General features: G+C 44.7%; 2 protein-coding genes across 2 annotated transcripts in view; both read right to left on the bottom strand.

Annotated features, from left to right (window-relative positions):
* The window catches only part of LOC142198394 (uncharacterized), a 1100421-nt gene that overhangs the window by 349965 nt on the left and 728704 nt on the right, over positions 1-21752 (bottom strand). The window lies entirely within an intron of this gene.
* On the bottom strand, positions 1521-9816 carry LOC142198406 (uncharacterized). Its single transcript, XM_075269437.1, has 5 exons — positions 9590-9816; positions 9315-9506; positions 9040-9207; positions 8830-8956; positions 1521-4303 (listed from the first exon to the last, which is right to left on the bottom strand). Exons 1-5 carry the CDS (start codon positions 9611-9613, stop codon positions 2652-2654), a joined length of 2163 nt encoding a protein of 720 aa, XP_075125538.1. The 5' UTR covers positions 9614-9816; the 3' UTR covers positions 1521-2651.

Consider the following 21752-nt stretch of genomic DNA (forward strand, 5'->3'; position numbering starts at 1 on the left):
CGCTATGTATTATAGATATGTATAGTCCTAGGAGCCCTGACAGTGTCATACACTATGTATTATAGATATATATATGGTCCTAGGAGCCCTGACAGTGTCATACACTATGTATTATAGATATATATAGTCCTAGGAGCCCTGACAGTGTCATACACTATGTATTATAGATATATATAGTCCTAGGAGTCCTGACAGTGTCATACACTATGTATTATATATATATATATATATATATATATAGTCCTAGGAGCCCTGACAGTGTTATACGTTATGTATTATATATATGTATAGTCCTAGGAGCCCTGACAGTGTCATACACTATGTATTTTATATATATATATATATATATATATATATATATATATAGTCCTAGGAGCCCTGACAGTGTTATACGCTATGTATTATATATATATGTATAGTCCTAGGAGCCCTGACAGTGTCATACGCTATGTATTATAGATATATATAGTCCTAGGAGCCCTGACAGTGTCATACGCTATGTATTATAGATATATATAGTCCTAGGAGTCCTGACAGTGTCATACGCTATGTATTATATATATATATATATATATATATATATATATATATATATAGTCCTAGGAGCCCTGACAGTGTCATACGCTATGTATTATAGATATATATAGTCCTAGGAGCCCTGACAGTGTCATACACTATGTATTATAGATATATATATATAGTCCTAGGAGCTCTGACAGTGTCATACACTATGTATTATAGATATATATATATAGTCCTAGGAGTCCTGACCGTGTCATACGCTATGTATTATAGATATATATAGTCCTAGGAGTCCTGACAGTGTCATACGCTATGTATTATAGATATATATATAGTCCTAGGAGTCCTGACAGTGTCATACGCTATGTATTATAGATATATATAGTCCTAGGAGTCCTGACAGTGTCATACGCTATGTATTATAGATATATATATATATAGTCCTAGGAGCCCTGACAGTGTCATACACTATGTATTATAGATATATCTAGTCCTAGGAGCCCTGACCGTGTCATACACTATGTATTATAGATATATATAGTCCTAGGAGCTCTGACAGTGTCATACACTATGTATTATAGATATAGATATATATATATAGTCCTAGGAGCCCTGACAGTGTCATACACTATGTATTATAGATATAGATATATATATATAGTCCTAGGAGCCCTGACAGTGTCATACACTATGTACTATAGATATATAGTCCTAGGAGCCCTGACAGTGATATAATCTATGCTATATGACAGTTTATTGTGCGGTTTGCACCGAATTTATTTGATCTGAAATTAATTGAATCTTGAAAAGTTTGTTCCTAATTATGAGGTGACATCACGTTCATCCTTGTATATAGTGTGGGGGAGGTCGCTCGGCAGAAGCAGTGGTGCAGACCCAGCCAGTCACAGACAGGGACACAAATCTTGCAGCAAACTGGTTTATTTAAGAAAAACAGCTAAAGAAATAAACCTTTACATCAGGCAGAAAAATGAGCAAAATAAAATACAGCCTTAACTTCAGGCGACATAACGGCAAACAAATCCTGCTCGTCTGAGCACTAACTAAACAGAAAATACTAACTATACATGGGGCTTACTAACAGCCACACGAATCAACCAAAAGAACCACTGAACCATATCACACGGCTCTCAGTGTCAGGACAGACCCCGGCACCTCCTCTCCCCCCAGGATCTGCCCTGAAGTGAAGGCTCTGCAGGCTTTTATGGCCCAGTAACCAGCCTATGACCCACATCTGGGGCTGAGACCTATTCCAGAGCCGCCCTGGACCACACAGAAGTCAGGAATCTGGGGCTGATATAGCCGGACTCCAGCATTCTGCCCGTCACCTTCTCACAATAGATATTGCCAGATAATCCCTTCAGGAAACTTTACAAAATTCCATTCCCCGAATACCAAGTATAAGAAGAAAGATTTACAGAGAGAGAAGAAATCAGTTCCTTATAAATTCTCTCAGCACAAGATTCGGCCTCATGTTCAGAGCCGGATGATGAGAGTCATTGTGCAGCTGTTCTCATAAATCCCTGTGATGTGAATGGTAAGACAACTAGAAGGCTTCTCGTGGGCAGCAATGTGGGGTTAGGTTTACTTGTAATCCTTCTCCTCCCTCCATAATGTGTGGCCTGCAGTGACTACGACTACAGTCATGTAGAAGAGGACGGACTCCCCATGGAGAGATTCATTCTAGGACATATGTGGACACATCATTATCTCATCTTCATTCATACAGTAGAAGAGATAAAGGAGATGGAAGGAAATCACCAACAACCCGACTGCAGCCATTTATTATAGGAGAGATCTACAGAAGGAAATGTCAGCAGTGTCAGCTTTTCCCGTCGCTGCTCACATGACTCTGAAGTCTAACCAGGTGATCACATATGGATGAAGAGGAGACGTTACTACAAGTCTATGTCACATACATTCCTGCCCACACTCACAGGGTATTGGTTTGCTCTAGAAACAGGACATGTTGTATCCTGACTTGGAGTAACGTATCCTTCTCCTCCATCCATACGTGGTCTTCTGGTGCTACTTTGGATGGACAAGAAGTTCCTGTTGAGAATACACCTGCTGGTCTGCATTACCGAAACCCCTTTATCTACATATAAACATCAATATGGCTTCTCTCCTGTGTGACTTCTCTGATGTTTCTTAAGATTTGATTTCTGAGTAAAACATTTCCCACATTCTGCACATGAATATGGCTTCTCTCCTGTGTGAATTCTCTCATGTAATATAAGATATTGTTTATCTGTAAAACATTTCCCACATTCTGAACACGAATATGGCTTCTCTCCTGTGTGACTTCTCTGATGTGTTTTAAGACTTGATTTATGAGTAAAACATTTCCCACATTCTGCACATGAGTATAGCTTCTCTCCTGTGTGGATTCTTTCATGTGAAATGAGATATTTTTGATTCATAAAACATTTCCCACATTCTGCACATGAATATGTCTTCTCTCCTGTGTGACATCTCTGATGTGTTTTAAGATTTACTTTCTGACTGAAACTTTTCCCACATTCTGAACATGAATATGGCTTCTCTCCTGTGTGAATTCTGTCATGTAATATAAGATATTGTTTATCTGTAAAACATTTCCCACACTCTGAACATGAATATGGCTTCTCTCTTGTGTGTCTTTTCTGATGTAAAAGGAGACGTTTATTTTCCACAAAACATTTCCCACATTCTGAACATGAATATGGCTTCTCTCCTGTGTGAAGTCTCTCGTGCGTAACAAGACTTTCTTTCGTAGTAAAACATTTCCCACAATCTGAACATGGCTTCTCTCCTGTGTGACTTCTCTCATGCCTAACAAGACTTCTTTTCGTAGAAAAACATTTCCCACAATCTAAACATGAATATGGCTTCTCTCCTGTGTGAAGTCTCTCATGCATAACAAGATTTCTTTTCGTAGTAAAACATTTCCCACAATCTAAACATGAATATGGCTTATCTCCTGTGTGAAGTCTCTCATGCATAACAAGATTTCTTTTCGTAGTAAAACATTTCCCACATTCTGAACATGAATATGGCTTCTCTCCTGTGTGAAGTCTCTCATGCATAACACGACTTCCTTTCGTAGAAAAACATTTCCCACATTCTGAACATGAATATGGCTTCTCTCCTGTGTGAATTCTCTGATGTACACCAAGCTCAGTTCTACTTGTAAAACATTTCCCACATTCTGAACATGAATGTGGCTTCTCTCCTGTGTGAAGTCTCTCATGCATAACAAGACTTCCTTTCGTAGCAAAACATTTCCCACATTCTGAACATGAATATGGCTTCTCTCCTGTGTGAATTCTCTGATGTACACCAAGCTGAGTTCTATTTGTAAAACATTTCCCACATTCTGAACATGAATACGGCTTCTCTCCTGTGTGAAGTCTCTCATGTGTAACAAGATTTCCTTTCTGAGCAAAACATTTCCCACATTCTGAACATGAATATGGCTTCTCCCCTGTGTGAGTCTTTTTGTGTGTAATGAGATTTGCTTTTAGTCCAAAATCTTTTCCACATTCATCACATTTATACCTTCTCCCCTCTTTCTTCCTGGTACTTGTGGTCACAGTCTGTGGTTGGTGAGAAGGTTCCTCATGATTTGGGGGATTATATGATGGATCTGTACTGTGACGTCCTGGATGTACATTAGGGGTAATGAGGTTTTCTCCTGAGGAGCGCTCCATCATATCTTCATCTTCTCCTTTATCACTTACTGGTAACATGACATTTCCCTCAGAGATCACACTGGGATTTTCTGTAGGATTAGAAATAGGTTTAATGATTAGACTGGAAACACACGGGCAGAGGAGAAGTTTATAATGTATCAGTGATATAGCCCAGAGATACAGAGACATTACTTTTATGGTCACCGGCCCTTCCACGTGGGTAGAATACACTGTCTCATATACTAATATTTTCCTATTCCCACACAGCTCAATAAGCGGTCACACCAGAAGTAACACCGAAGAAATGTTAGAAATTTAAAGGGATTGGCCACTTTAACAATGTGCTGGAAACAATGTGAGCAACTTATCAATATCCCACTAATATTATAAATGTGAAAGTTTGTGTGTTGTGATGGTCACATACGATATTACACTGCTCTTGCTGCAGCTTATCTCAGGTTCTGATAAAGCCAGGTCTGTTATCTCTCTATGTAACACTCAGCTAACCCTCAGTCCATTGTGTACAAGCATTTGCATATTATCTGATCTGCTCCAGGCAGTGCTGACACACTGGATGGGAAAACACCTTTAACCCTTTCCCGACATCTGCCATAATAGTAAAATTAAGACCTCATATGGCTCTGGGAGCGGAGAAATAAAGAAGTTATGGGGTTTAGAAGGAGGGGCGTCAAAAACGGAAAACAAAAATCAAAAAATGCTGTTGGCGGGAAGGGGTTAATCCCAATTGGCAGTTTGCTAGCCATCTCTGCATGATTGAGGAACAAACATCCAAACACATAAACTGTCACATTTATAATATTAGTAGGATATCTCTCTATGTTATAAAAATTAATTCTTGTCTGTCTGTTCTTTTGCACAACCAAACGACTGGACCGATCTTCACCAAATTTGGCACACAGATACTTCAGGTTTAAGATGAGGCCTCAACTCGCTCGGACTTACCGTTGCTGTGATCCCAAAACAATGACCCCCCAATCAGCCAATACAAACCTGCAAATCTTTCACTCATATTCCAACTGCCATACACACAGTCACTCCACATGTACAATACAACACTGATATCCAAACTGAGATACACTCATCAGAGGATTAGATACACAGATCAGCACACAGTATCACACACCACAGGATTAGATACACGGGTCTGCACACAGTTCCACACGCTGGAGGATTACATATGTGGCTCTGCACACAGTACCACACAGTGTTACTCCAGTTTTCCATAGCAACCCAAACATTTTTCTTCACTGTTGTATGTCAGCTTTAAAGCGGCATGGCACTGTGGATGACACTGTTACACGAGGTCACATACACACAGCTTTACTCCAGGTCTCCATAACAACCGAAGGTTGGAACAATCGCAGGTTTTTCATTGATATCCAAAATGAGATACACATGATCACATGACGCTTATGGACATACACACAAACAACATACAAAATACACCAGTGCAAAACTGGACAATTCTTATGGAGCCACTACACAAACATAACATGTAATATACCCGTGCGAAGCCGAGTCCTCCTGCTAGTACTCTAATAAGCCCATTAATCTGCACTGAGCAGTGTCGCCCCCTGGTGTAATACACTAATACCAGCGCCCTCCATTATATCCCAGCACTTGGCTTAGGTAATTGTCACATACACAGTGTTGGACAGGTCTGCTCACATGTCCCATCATCTGTGGCCATGTTGGGACTTTGGTGTTGTGTAACCAGGGGCCTGGACTATACAGTCATGGCCAAAAGTTTTGAGAATGATACAAATAGTAATTGTTACAAAGTCTACGGCTTCAGTTTTTCTAATGGCAATTTGCATATACTCCAGAATGTTATACAGAGTGATCAGCTTAACAGCAATTACTTGCAAAGTCAATATTTGCCTAGAAAATGAACTTTATCCCCCAAAACACATTTCAACATCATTGCAGCCCTGCCATAAAAGGACCAGCTAACACCGTTTCAGTGATTGCTCCATTAACACAGGTGTGGGTGTTGATGAGGACAGGGCTGGAGATCAATCTGTCATGATTAAGTAAGAATGACACCACTGGACACTGTAAAAGGAGGCTGGTGCTTGGCATCATTGTTTCTCTTCTGTTACCCATGGTTATCTCTAAAGAAACACGTGCAGTCATCATTGCACTGCACAAAAATGGCCTAACAGGGAAGAGTATCGCAGCTAGAAAGATTGCACCTCAGTCACCAATCTATTGCATCATCAAGAACTTCAAGGAGAGAAGTTGGCAAAAAGGCTCCAGGGCGCCCAAGAAAGACCAGCAAGCGCCAGGACCGTCTCTTAAAGTGTTTCAGCTGCGGGATCGGGCTACCAGCAGTGCAGAGCTTGCTCAGGAATGGCAGCAGGCAGGTGTGAGTGCATCTGCACGCACTGTGAGGCGGAGACTCTTGGAGCAAGGCCTGGTCTCAAGGAGGGCAGCAAAGAAGCCACTTCTCTCCAGAAAAAACATCAGGGACAGACTGCTATTCTGCAAAAGGTACAGGGAGTGGACTGCTGAGGACTGGGGGAAAGTCATTGTCTCTGATGAATCCCCTTTCCGATTGTTTGGGACATCTGGAAAACAGCTTATTGGGAGAAGACGAGGTGAGCGCTACCACCAGTCTTGTCTCATGCCAACTGTAAAGCATCCTGAAACCATTCATGTGTGGGGTTGCTTCTCAGCCAAGGGAATCGGCTCTCTCACAGTCTTGTCTAAAAACACAGCCATGAATAAAGAATGGTACCAGAATGTCCTCCAAGATCAACTTCTCCCAACCATCCAAGAGCAGTTTGGCCACCAACAATGCCTTCTCCAGCATGATGGAGCACCTTGCCATAAAGCAAAGGGGAGAACTAAATGGCTCAGGGAACAAAACAGAGAGATTTTGGGTCCATGGCCTGGAAACTCCCCAGATCTTAATCCCACTGAGAACTTGTGGTCAATCATCAAGAGACGGGGGGACAAACAAAAACCGACAAATTCTGACAAAATGCAAGCATTGATTGTGCAAGAATGGACGGCTATCAGTCAGGATTTGGTCCAGAAGGTGATTGAGAGCTGCCAGGGAGAATTGCAGAGTCCTGAAGAAGAAGAAGGGTCAACACTGCAAATATTACACCGCTGCAGTAACTCCTTCTAACTGTCACTATAAGCTTTTATTACTCAGAATATGATTGCAATTCTATCTCTGTATGTGATAAAAACATCTGACAAACACACAGAGACCAGAGGGAGCAGATCATGTGACAAGAGGAGATTTGTGGCATTCTCTAAACTTATGGCCATGACTGTATAACGTACATGAAAGTCCAACCCGGGAACAGGTTACTACAGATATTAGTGGCAGCCCGTGCCCGTATATACACAGTATATAGTCTCTACTTACCATGTGATGTCCGGGGGGGGCCGGGGGTCTGTATATAATATATATATCTCCTCTTACCATGTGATGTCCGGGGGGGCCGGGGGGCTGTATATAATATATATATCTCCTCTTACCATGTGATGTCCGGGGGGGCCGGGGGTCTGTATATAATATATATATCTCCTCTTACCATGTGATGTCCGGGGGGGGGCCGGGGGTCTGTATATAATATATATATCTCCTCTTACCATGTGATGTCCGGGGGGGCCGGGGGTCTGTATATAATATATATATCTCCTCTTACCATGTGATGTCCGGGGGGCCCGGGGGTCTGTATATAATATATATATCTCCTCTTACCATGTGATGTCCGGGGGGGCCGGGAGTCTGTATATAATATATATATCTCCTCTTACCATGTGATGTCCGGGGGGGCCGGGGGTCTGTATATAATATATATATCTCCTCTTACCATGTGATGTCCGGGGGGGGGGGGGGGGGGGTCTGTATATAATATATATATCTCCTCTTACCATGTGATGTCCGGGGGGGCCGGGGGTCTGTATATAATATATATATCTCCTCTTACCATGTGATGTCCTGGGGGGGCCGGGGGTCTGTATATAATATATATATCTCCTCTTACCATGTGATGTCTGGGGGGGGGGCGGGGGTCTGTATATAATATATATATATATCTCCTCTTACCATGTGATGTCCGGGGGGGCCGGGGGTCTGTATATAATATATATATCTCCTCTTACCATGTGATGTCTGGGGGGGGGGCGGGGGTCTGTATATAATATATATATATATCTCCTCTTACCATGTGATGTCCTGGGGGGCCGGGGGTCTGTATATAATATATATATCTCCTCTTACCATGTGATGTCTGGGGGGGGGGGCGGGGGTCTGTATATAATATATAATATATATATCTCCTCTTACCATGTGATGTCCGGGGGGGGGGGCCGGGGGTCTGTATATAATATATATATCTCCTCTTACCATGTGATGTCCGGGGGGGCCGGGGGTCTGTATATAATATATATATCTCCTCTTACCATGTGATGTCCGGGGGGGCCGGGGGTCTGTATATAATATATATGTCTCCTCTTACCATGTGATGTCCGGGGGGGGCCGGGGGTCTGTATATAATATATATATCTCCTCTTACCATGTGATGTCCGGGGGGGCCGGGGGTCTGTATATAATATATATATCTCCTCTTACCATGTGATGTCCGGGGGGGCCGGGGGTCCTCCATCATCACCTCCTTGTACCGATCCTCGTGTCCTTCTAAATACTCCCACTCCTCCATGGAGAAATAGACAGCGACATCCTGACACCTTATAGGAACCTGACAACACAATGATACAGTCATCACCCCTCCCCCTCCAGTGCTGTTACTGGAGAATTTCCCAGCATTCCCAGCAGTGTCACCTCTCCAGTCAGCAGCTCCAGCATCTTGTTGGTGAGTTCTAGAATCTTCTGCTCATGTATCAGGGAGAGAGGGGGAGGGGCTGTGATGGGGCCCCGGCTCCTGCTCCCTCCTCCTGACACACGGGGTGCCTCACACTCACCAGACGCCTTGGTTACTAGTATGTATTCCTGTGTATGGAGAGACTACAGATTACTATAAAGATTCTAAGACTCCTTCACCCGTCCAGTCATTACCTGTTATATTAATAGCGATAAGAAGGACGAGAAGCTCTCACCTCTCCAGATAGAATATCCGTAATCTCCAGGGTGAGCTCCAATATCCTTCTAGTCATGTCATTTCTGTCCTTGTCCATTCCTGATGAGCGATCCTCCATCATCACCTCCTTGTACCGATCCTCGTGTCCTTCTAAATACTCCCACTCCTCCATGGAGAAATAGACAGCGACATCCTGACACCTTATAGGAACCTGACAACACAATGATACAGTCATCACCCCTCCCCCTCCAGGGCTGTTACTGGAGAATTTCCCAGCATTCCCAGCAGTGTCACCTCTCCAGTCAGCAGCTCCAGCATCTTGTTGGTGAGTTCTAGAATCTTCTGCTCATGGATCAGGGAGAGAGGGGGAGGGGCTGTGATGGGGCCCCGGCTCCTGCTCCCTCCTCCTCCTGGCTCTGTGATGGGGCCCCGGCTCCTGCTCCCTCCTCCTCCTGGCTCTGTGATGGGGCCCGGGCTGCTGAGGGCCACACAGTCCCCCGATGTCTTCTTCACCAGTGAGTATTCCTGTGTATGGAGAGACAATAGATGATAGAAATGTAGTACAGATACCTCTCCGCTCAGCAGATAGATGATAGAAATGTAGTACAGATACCTCTCCGCTCAGCAGATAGATGATAGAAATGTAGTACAGATACCTCTCCGCTCAGCAGATACATGATAGAAATGTAGTACAGATACCTCTCCGCTCAGCAGATAGATGATAGAAATGTAGTACAGATACCTCTCCGCTCAGCAGATAGATGATAGAAATGTAGTACAGATACCTCTCCGCTCAGCAGGGAGATGATAGAAATGTAGTACAGATACCTCTCCGCTCAGCAGATAGATGATAAAAATGTAGTACAGATACCTCTCCGCTCAGCAGATAGATGATAGAAATGTAGTACAGATACCTCTCCGCTCAGCAGGGAGATGATAGAAATGTAGTACAGATACCTCTCCGCTCAGCAGATACATGATAGAAATGTAGTACAGATACCTCTCCGCTCAGCAGATAGATGATAGAAATGTAGTACAGATACCTCTCCGCTCAGCAGATAGATGATAAAAATGTAGTACAGATACCTCTCCGCTCAGCAGATAGATGATAGAAATGTAGTACAGATACCTCTCCGCTCAGCATATAGATGATAGAAATGTAGTACAGATACCTCTCCGCTCAGCAGATAGATGATAGAAATGTAGTACAGATACCTCTCCACTCAGCAGATAGATGATAGAAATGTAGTACAGATACCTCTCCGCTCAGCAGATAGATGATAGAAATGTAGTACAGATACCTCTCCGCTCAGCAGATAGATGATAGAAATGTAGTACAGATACCTCTCCGCTCAGCAGATACATGATAGAAATGTAGTACAGATACCTCTCCGCTCAGCAGATACATGATAGAAATGTAGTACAGATACCTCTCCGCTCAGCAGATAGATGATAGAAATGTAGTACAGATACCTCTCCGCTCAGCAGATACATGATAGAAATGTAGTACAGATACCTCTCCGCTCAGCAGATACATGATAGAAATGTAGTACAGATACCTCTCCGCTCAGCAGGGAGATGATAGAAATGTAGTACAGATACCTCTCCGCTCAGCAGATAGATGATAGAAATGTAGTACAGATACCTCTCCGCTCAGCAGATAGATGATAGAAATGTAATACAGATACCTCTCCGCTCAGCAGGGAGATGATAGAAATGTAGTACAGATACCTCTCCGCTCAGCAGATACATGATAGAAATGTAGTACAGATACCTCTCCGCTCAGCAGATAGATGATAGAAATGTAGTACAGTTACCTCTCCGCTCAGCAGATAGATGATAGAAATGTAGTACAGATACCTCTCCGCTCAGCAGATAGATGATAGAAATGTAGTACAGATACCTCTCCGCTCAGCAGATAGATGATAGAAATGTAGTACAGATACCTCTCCGCTCAGCAGATACATGATAGAAATGTAGTACAGATACCTCTCCGCTCAGCAGATACATGATAGAAATGTAGTACAGATACCTCTCCGCTCAGCAGATAGATGATAGAAATGTAGTACAGATACCTCTCCGCTCAGCAGATAGATGATAGAAATGTAGTACAGATACCTCTCCGCTCAGCAGATACATGATAGAAATGTAGTACAGATACCTCTCCGCTCAGCAGGGAGATGATAGAAATGTAGTACAGATACCTCTCCGCTCAGCAGATAGATGATAGAAATGTAGTACAGATACCTCTCCGCTCAGCAGATAGATGATAGAAATGTAATACAGATACCTCTCCGCTCAGCAGGGAGATGATAGAAATGTAGTACAGATACCTCTCCGCTCAGCAGATACATGATAGAAATGTAGTACAGATACCTCTCCGCTCAGCAGATAGATGATAGAAATGTAGTACAGATACCTCTCCGCTCAGCAGATAGATGATAGAAATGTAGTACAGATACCTCTCCGCTCAGCAGGGAGATGATAGAAATGTAGTACAGATACCTCTCCGCTCAGCAGATAGATGATAGAAATGTAGTACAGATACCTCTCCGCTCAGCAGATACATGATAGAAATGTAGTACAGATACCTCTCCGCTCAGCAGATACATGATAGAAATGTAGTACAGATACCTCTCCGCTCAGCAGGGAGATGATAGAAATGTAGTACAGATACCTCTCCGCTCAGCAGATAGATGGTAGAAATGTAGTACAGATACCTCTCCGCTCAGCAGATAGATGATAGAAATGTAGTACAGATACCTCTCCGCTCAGCAGGGAGATGATCTCCAAGGTGAAGTCTAATATTCTTCTGGTGATCTCAGTCCTGTCCTTGTCCATCCTTGGTGGGTCATTCAGGAGAAGGAGCGTCTGGAGGAGAAGAGGAGGAAACTGGATGAGCTGGAGGATCTAGTAGTGCAGGAGAGAGGAGGGGCCCGAAATCATTGAGGAGGAGGAGGAGAAGAAGTAGTAGTAGAAGAGCCATCATGGAGAAATTCAGTGTGTTATAGCAGCACAGAGAATACACTAATAATACAAGAAAAAAAAAGCTCAGATAGATGTAAAGCTAAAGGTAAATAAGATAGGAAGGATATCACAACTTCAGGACCACTTAGTTCTGTGTGCGGAGTGTCTTCGCTCAGCCTGATGTAGATTATACAGCCTGACCGTGGGTGGATCTCCGATGGCTCCTTCTCACACTTGGGGTGAAGCAGTCGGTCACTGACAGTACTGCCCAGTGCCATCACGGTCTCATATATGGGGGGGGGAGGGGAGGGGAGTTGTTCTCCAGCATGGAGCTCACCATGGACAGTGTCCTTCTGTCACCCACCACCTGTACTGGGTCCAGGGGGCCCCCAGCACAGAGCCGGCCCTTCTAACCAGCCTGTTAAATCTATTTCTGTCCCTGGCTGGTATACAGCGCCCCCAGCAGGCCACTCCGAAGAAGATGAAAAAGGCCCTAAGAAGTGGCCCCTGGACTCCTGGTAGAACCTAAAGGTAGAGCCTGCTGTGGCCCTGTTAATAATAACTTTATTTATATAGCACCAACATATACTGTAGCATTTCACAAATCAGAGGACACATGGAGAGAGAAGATGAGACATTACAGTGTGACAAGGAGTAAATCTATGAACCGGTGAAGGTTGTAAATATCTGATCAGAAACCATTGTTCTCCTTATAACTCCCTGCAGTATAACTAGTTATGTCTCTCGCTGAATATGATGTGACAAGATGACGCCAGTAATATCTGGATATCGCTAGAATACGTCTTATTGTCCCAGGTTGCAGATAATATCCTATGTCCATGCTGGCATCTTGTAACCCATTGTGGTCTGGGGACACAGTTGTCCCACTAGCCGTCTCCTTTTGGCTGCAGACAATGGACATCTATTTCAGAGAGCCAATACAATGGACACGGTCAGTGAATAGACAATTCAGGAGGACATCTCTAAGCAATGGAGGAAAAACCAGTTGGGCTGTTGTGGAGCATGAACAGATAAAATACAATGAACCCCCAGCCCTCACATATCTAGTGGCTGGGGGTGGATGGAGGTCAGAGCTAAGCCCAAGCTGTATACTAGGCTATATGTATATACTGTAATGCACGCATGGCATTGGGAAGATTGAGGCTGTAAAGACATGTGTTATGGGCTTTTGACAATGTACCAGACATCATGACAAGATGGCCTCTATGGTGTCCTCAGGTGTAGGCCCCCGACCATGTGGAAGCCGCATGGGAAGAAGCCACTCCCACAGGAAACAACATCACAGAAACCACATGACAAGAAGCTACATCACTTCCTGGAGGTGGTGCCCTGGAGCTGATGTCACAGGAGGCGGATACCTCGACCAACCAATCAGAGCTTGCTGTTATTTACTTCCTTGTATGTGGATATTGTTAGGGTCACATCCTCCATCTTGTATTTTGTCAGCCATCTTGTCCCTAACAGAGATAAGTAGTTTTGTCTCTCAAAGAAATTGGTTTGACTAATTAACATGGAGACGCTATGGGCTGTGTATTATTGAGACTTTAAACAAAAGATCAAAGAAGAGAAACCCTTCTTTAGGTGATAAGGAAATGGAATGTTAATGAATCCTTATCTAATTAATAGTCTTCAAGGAGGATGTAAACACAGGATGTCTATAGCCTATTGATTGTTAGCCCCACGGCTGGAGTGGTCTGACCAGCATGTGATCATTATCTCTCTTGCCATGATATATGCAGCTAGACTTTGTTTCATGAGAAAGTCCATCCCAGTTTGGATAGTAATAATGAGATGGAGATTACAGTAGGCTTTAGCCAATAGTTACAGGCTAGGTTTATGTTACAACTCTACAACCAATCATGTTATGCCAACTATGTTATGTTATAGTCCAGCCTGCTCTTGTCTGTATTGTATTTAAACTACCTTTTCCTACCATTAAAATCAGAACTCACTTGATACACCAGCTGTGTGTGTGTGTGTGACTTCTCCAGGCCTGATATTTCATTTGGAACTCTGCAACATACTCTATTATGAGGACTCCTTGATGTCCTTAACAATATAAAAACCTTGATGCATAATAAAGCTCTCTCTCCTGGTGTGCACTGCTCAGACTAAGAAAGAGATTCTTATACCAAACATCTCTCGTGTGCTGTGGATTCTTCATTACTGCTAGCACTTAGTCTATGAATTTGGCCGGCTATAGTCACTCACAGTTAGCTACTGAAGAAGAAAGTCATCCATAAGCACACAGACACAAGACAACAAGCCCTCCCCCGCTCCCTCACACCTCTCACTGGAGTCCCTCACAGAGATTGTATCACGGCTGGAGAGAGACTTTACTATTCATAAATACAACTATGAGAGAAATTGTAATGTCAAGGACACACAAGCAGCCAGAGAACTGCCTAGCATAAAGGGTGACACAAAAGAAGAAGCCATTCACAAACTTATCCAGGAAAATGCAAATCTGAAAGAAGAGATAGCAGCCTGCCACCAGAAGAACTACAATGACACAGTGCCTACTGGAAATCACAGATCTAAAGAAAGAGTTAGGCTGGTCTTACACGACCGTAGTGTTTTTGCGGTCCGCAATCGCAAAATTCACAAAAAAAAAAGACAAAAAAACCTAATTCCGCAGACGACCGTGCTCAACCGCAAAGTGTACACGTGTGCATCCGTTCTTTTGCGGATCCACAAAAAAACAAACCCAAAAAACCACACCCCCTGCCAAAAAAAAAAAAAAAAAAAAAAAAGAAAAAGGAAGCCACTGCATAGTTACAACCCATGCTCAATTCTTCTGTGTTGCTATGTTCCAAGAATTTGGACATTTCGTGTAAAAAACATTCAGGACTCCTGAGTTTATCAAGTTTTTTATTAAACAAAAAAAAGCCAACACATACTTTGTTAAATAATTATTACAAACTGTTATAAAATATTTTAAAAATATTATTTATATAAAATATTTTTTTGCAAAGATAAAAACTTTTTAGAAGTTTTTGACACGACAAGAACATTTTACAGGTTGAACAGCTCTTGGGTAAAGGAGCCAGTTGTATGGCTAGTGGATGCCCGAGTGTCAGCTGTTTGTCTAGCATGCCCTTGCCCCTGGTACTGTACACCTTGCTGTGGATACTGACCCTGACTGCAGCACATCGCACCTTCCTGGGAATACTGGCGCTGTTGTTCAAATGGCCTAAACTGTTGTTGTGGTTGTTGTGCTGGCACTGGACCGGACGGTACAAGACTGGCAAGATGTTTCGGATCCTGCTCACCCTGGAACTGGTTCAGAATGTTGATAATCGTCGACTGGCACAAGAGCTGGCGTTCAGGAGGGATTTTCTCCATGTGCCTTGCCACCATCATGCCGAAACGTTCATTAGCACTCCATTCTGAGCGTCTTTGCATGAAAGACAGCACTTGAGCATCCAGCATGGAACGTGGATCCGTGCCTGTCCCTTCTGCTTGTTTTCTTTTTTTTCCCACGTCCGGCAATTCTTTTTGGACTTGGGGGCTCGAGCAAACTCGGTGATGAAGGGGTTTGGGAAGGAGATGACACGTGAGAACTTTCCAGTGTGCTTTGGTCCTCAGGCTGCTCCTCAGGTTCACCTTCCAGGTTGTCAACAGTTCTGCAAAAACACAAAAGAATGTTTTTTAGTTTTTTTACTGGAAGACTGAACAATTTCACTGTACACTATATTTCAAATATATACTCACTCTCCAATGTCCATCGTGTCTTTCAAAACATCAGTTGTTGCGTGTACATGTACGGTTCTTCGTTCGGCGGCCAGATCCACTCTTGCCCTTTTGCGAATTCAACTCACGCCGAAATTGGTCTCTACATGTGTTCCACCGAGTTTTGATGTCATCAACTGAAAGAAAAATTAAAACAATTAATATTGAATCACCATGTATGAAAATGTGAACGGTTTGCTGATTTTGTAGTGTTTTGCCTTTCGTACTTACGTAATTTTTTGCGTTTCACAGTAGAGGCCGTATCCCATTCGTCAGGGTGCATTGTCTTGCATACATCCTCCCAGGCGCGCACCTTTTATCCCATAGTAATGGGCGGTCCTGTGAAATATTGTAAATAATGTACATATTGTCATTTATGTTTGATTACGACCAATAAAACATTATGAAATATTACAGTATTGTGTTACCCTGTGGCTCATTCCCTAGTAGCCATAACTAACCCCCCCCCCCCACCCCGGCAAGGGTCCCTAGTAGCCATAACTAACCCCCCCCACCTGGAAAGGGTCCCTAGTAGCCATAACTAACCCCCCCACACCTGGCAAGGGTCCCTAGTAGCCATAACTAACCCCCCCCCCCCCCCCCCCCCCCGGCAAGGGTCCCTAGTAGCCATAACTAACCCCCCCCCACCTGGCAAGGGTCCCTAGTAGCCATAACTAACCCCCCCCCCCCACCTGGCAAGGGTCCCTAGTAGCCATAACTAACCCCCCCCCCCACCTGGCAAGGGTCCCTAGTAGCCATAACTAACCCCCGCCCCGGCAAGGGTCCCTAGTAGCCATAACTAACCCCCCCCCACCTGGCAAGGGTCCCTAGTAGCCATAACTACCCCCCCCACACCTGGTAAGGGTCCCTAGTAGCCATAACTAACCCCCCACACCTGGTAAGGGTCCCTAGTAGCCATAACTAACCCCCCCACCTGGAAAGGGTCCCTAGTAGCCATAACTAACCCCCCCACACCTGGCAAGGGTCCCTAGTAGCCATAACTAACCCCCCCCCCCCCCCGGCAAGGGTCCCTAGTAGCCATAACTAACCCCCCCCCCCCCGGCAAGGGTCCCTAGTAGCTATAACTAACCCCCCCCCCTGGCAAGGGTCCCTAGTAGCCATAACTAACCCCCCCCCCCCACCTGGCAAGGGTCCCTAGTAGCCATAAACTAACCCCCCCCCACCTGGCAAGGGTCCCTAGTAGCCATAACTAACCCCCCCCCCCACCTGGCAAGGGTCCCTAGTAGCCATAACTAACCCCCCCCCCCCACCTGGCAAGGGTCCCTAGTAGCCATAACTAACCCCCCCCCCCCCCACCACCACCTGGCAAAGGGTCCCTAGTAGCCATAACTAACCCCCCCCCCACCTGGCAAGGGTCCCTAGTAGCCATAACTAACCCCCCCCACCTGGCAAGGGTCCCTAGTAGCCATAACTAACCCCTCCCCACCTGGCAAGGGTCCCTAGTAGCCATAACTACCCCCCCACACCTGGCAAGGGTCCCTAGTAGCCATAACTAACCCCCCCCACCTGGAAAGGGTCCCTAGTAGCCACAACTAACCCCCCCACCTGGCAAGGGTCCCTAGTAGCCATAACTAAACCCCCCCCCCCACCTGGCAAGGGTCCCTAGTAGCCATAACTAACCCCCCCCCACCTGGCAAGGGTCCCTAGTAGCCACAACTAACCCCCCCACCTGGCAAGGGTCCCTAGTAGCCACAACTAACCCCCCCACCTGGCAAGGGTCCCTAGTAGCCACAACTAACCCCCCCACCTGGAAAGGGTCCCTAGTAGCCACAACTAACCCCCCCACCTGGCAAGGGTCCCTAGTAGCCACAACTAACCCCCCCCCCCCCATGTAACTTACCTGAACCATGATCAGGAGCTGCTCCACGAACTGGCGTGTCATCTTGCTGTCTTGAATGGCTCCTCGGCTGACGTCTTCTTCACTGCCCTGCGCGCTGACGTAGTTCCGGCAGCGTCCAGTCTTGACATCCGCAATTACGGATACACACTGAACATGTGCTGTGTGTATCCGCAAAAATGCACACGCCCATAGACTTGTATTGGACCTTCCGTGCCGTAAAAGCACGGCCATTACGGACATGCGGTATACTGTCCACACCATGGTTGCGGCGCGCCACAGCACTGTCAAAATCTACGATCGTGTAAGAGGCCTCATAGACAACTATGGTACCGTAAATGGTCCGCAATTTCAAACCCGCAATTGCGGACCATTTGCGGTGGAAAACTACGGTCGTGTAAGACTAGCCTTAACTTGCCTGAAACTACAGACACAAGAGATAAGATCTAAGGAAGAGGGGGAGGAAAACACAACAGACTCTGATCAAGGTATCAATAAGCCAGAAATGCCTCACACATCACAAGAAAGTCCAGAACTGCCCATCACCCCAGACATAGAGCCAGAGAGAACCCAAACAACGAGAACCTCAAACCCAGATATAGTCCTGATCATAGACTCCAATGGCAAGTACATTAATACAAGAAAGCTCTTCCCACGGCAAAGAGTCAAGAAAATCCACAGCCCAACCATTGAAAAAGCCAATACCATTATCTGCAAGCCTTTCTTCACTACCCCGAAACACATTGTCATACACACAGGCACAGAAGATCTCTCTGACCAGCCCCAACAGACAGCGGGCCAACTGGTCCAACTAGCAGAGAAAGCAAAGCAACAGTTCCCAGACAGTAGTATCATCCTGTCATCTCTGCTCCCACCAGAAGACATCTCTGAAGCTACCATCATGGGGATCAACAAAGAGCTGGCGACCAGAATCAGACAAACACCAGGCATCACCCTGGCACAACACCCCTCCATAGATAAGCGTCACCTATATGATGACAAACACCTCAATAAACATGGCGTCAGCCTACTAGCGAAGGAATTCAAAGACTTAGTGCTCAACAGAGCCCCCGGGCCTAGACAACAAACAAGACAAAGAGTCATGGAAATAATACCCGACAACCGCCAATATCCAAGACAGAACCCCCCAAAGATGCCACTTATCAAGAAAAAGCCAACCAGAGCAACCCAGAGCACCAACATAGAGACAATAAAGAGAATAGAGCATGCGGTCACTACAATGGCCACAACAGCAATGCACATAAACCAATACCTGGCCACACTGCAACCAACCAAGAACCCAGCCCGTCCTCTGCAGGACAGCTCATTACAAGGTTTACACACCGAAGATGAAATCACTAACTATCAGTAGTTGGAACATACAAGGGCTGAACGCCTCAGCCTATAGATCTAACCCAAAAGATCCAGACTTCATAGACAGACTAAAAAACATAGACATTCAAATCCTCCTAGAGACATGGACCCGGGCAGATGACGAGTCCCTAACACCCATGGGCTACAAGGAATTCTCAGTGCCCGCCCAGAAAAATAAGACCACCAAACATGGCCGCCACTCAGGAGGCATACTAATATGGTACAAGGAGGAGCTCAAAGAACACGTAAAAGCCACCAAACGTGGAACTAATCACATATGGATAAAAATAAGCAGCTCCACCCTCAGCGGCCAGCAGGACATCTATCTCTGTGCAGTATATATGCCCCCACCAGGGTCCCCCTACCACCACCCCGACACTTACGAGGTCCTACAAAGGGAAGCCGTCCACTTCCAACCCAAAGGCAGAGTACTAATATGCGGAGACCTGAATGCAAGGACAGGCACAGAGTTAGACTACCTGCCTCCGGACGACAACCCACATACGCACAGTAGTGAGATCCACCACCCAGAACCCACACAGACAAGAAGAAACAGCCAAGACAGAATTGTCAACAAGAGTGGGAGACAACTGCTGAACATGTGCCGAAGCCTAGGACTGTACATAATAAACGGACGTACCACAGGCGATCCCAGAGGACGCTTCACACTAAACTCTCAGGTGGAGGGAACCAGGGTTTTGTGTGCACTTAAAATCTAACTTTTAATAATATTCATTAAAATATTGATAAACCAACAAAAATATATCACCCAAAAGTATTAATTAGACCACTATGCAGGAGTGTGTAGTCACTGTGAGATTGTGTTTTATTTTGACTCACTAATTCAAGGATGTGCACACCAGTCTATTCCCATCAAAACCCATCGATACCAATCATTCCATATGGGCACTAGACTAACTGGGAGATTGGACTGACTGAATTACACAGGGTCAGCAGTATATACGAGGGAACATGAAACTGAGGAGAGATAAAGGTTACGGGTGACTGGAGGAGGATTCTACTGTGTGGGGCACATGAAAAATGACAAAATGGGCGGAGTCAACATAAAAATTATGCATCACAGAACGTGCGGATATACCTGAGGGTGTTATATATCACAGAACGTGTGGATATATCTGAGGGTGTTATATATCACAGAACGTGCGGATATATCTGAGGGTGTTATATATCACAGAACGTGCGGATATACCTGAGGGTGTTATATATCACAGAACGTGAGGATATATCTGAGGGTGTTATATATCACAGAACGTGCGGATATATCTGAGGGTGTTATATATCACAGAACGTGCGGATATACCTGAGGGTGTTATATATCACAGAACGTGCGGATATATCTGAGGGTGTTATATATCACAGAACGTGCGGATATACCTGAGGGTGTTATATATCACAGAACGTGCGGATATATCTGAGGGTGTTATATATCACAGAACGTGCGGATATATCTGAGGGTGTTATATATCACAGAACGTGCAGATATACCTGAGGGTGTTATATATCACAGAACGTGCAGATATACCTGAGGGTGTTATATATCACAGAACGTGCGGATATATCTGAGGGTGTTATATATCACAGAACGTGCGGATATATCTGAGGGTGTTATATATCACAGAATGTGCGGATATATCTGAGGGTGTTATATATCACAGAACGTGCGGATAGAACTGAGGGTGTTCTATATCACAGAACGTGCGGATATACCTGAGGGTGTTATATATCACTGAACATGCGGATATATCTGAGGGTGTTATATATCACAGAACGTGCGGATATACCTGAGGGTGTTATATATCACTGAACATGCGGATATATCTGAGGGTGTTATATATCACAGAACGTGCGGATATATCTGAGGGTGTTATATATCACAGAACGTGCGGATATATCTGAGGGTGTTATATATCACAGGACGTGCGGATATATCTGAGGGTGTTATATATCACAGGACGTGCGGATATATCTGAGGGTGTTATATATCACAGAACGTGCGGATATACCTGAGGGTGTTATATATCACAGAACGTGCGGATATATCTGAGGGTGTTATATATCACAGAACGTGCGGATATATCTGAGGGTGTTATATATCACAGAACGTGCGGATATATCTGAGGGTGTTATATATCACAGGACGTGCGGATATATCTGAGGGTGTTATATATCACAGAACGTGCGGATATATCTGAGGGTGTTATATATCACAGAACGTGCGGATATGTCTCAGGGTGTTATATATCACAGAACGTGCGGATATATCTGAGAGTGTTATATATCACAGAACGTGCGGATATACCTGAGGGTGTTATATATCACAGAACGTGCGGATATATCTGAGGGTGTTATATATCACAGGACGTGCGGATATATCTGAGGGTGTTATATATCACAGGACGTGCGGATATATCTGAGGGTGTTATATATCACAGAACGTGCGGATATATCTGAGGGTGTTATATATCACAGAACGTGCGGATATAT

Source organism: Leptodactylus fuscus, chromosome 3, assembly GCF_031893055.1.
Source record: "Leptodactylus fuscus isolate aLepFus1 chromosome 3, aLepFus1.hap2, whole genome shotgun sequence".
Classification (NCBI taxonomy): Eukaryota; Metazoa; Chordata; class Amphibia; order Anura; family Leptodactylidae; genus Leptodactylus; species Leptodactylus fuscus.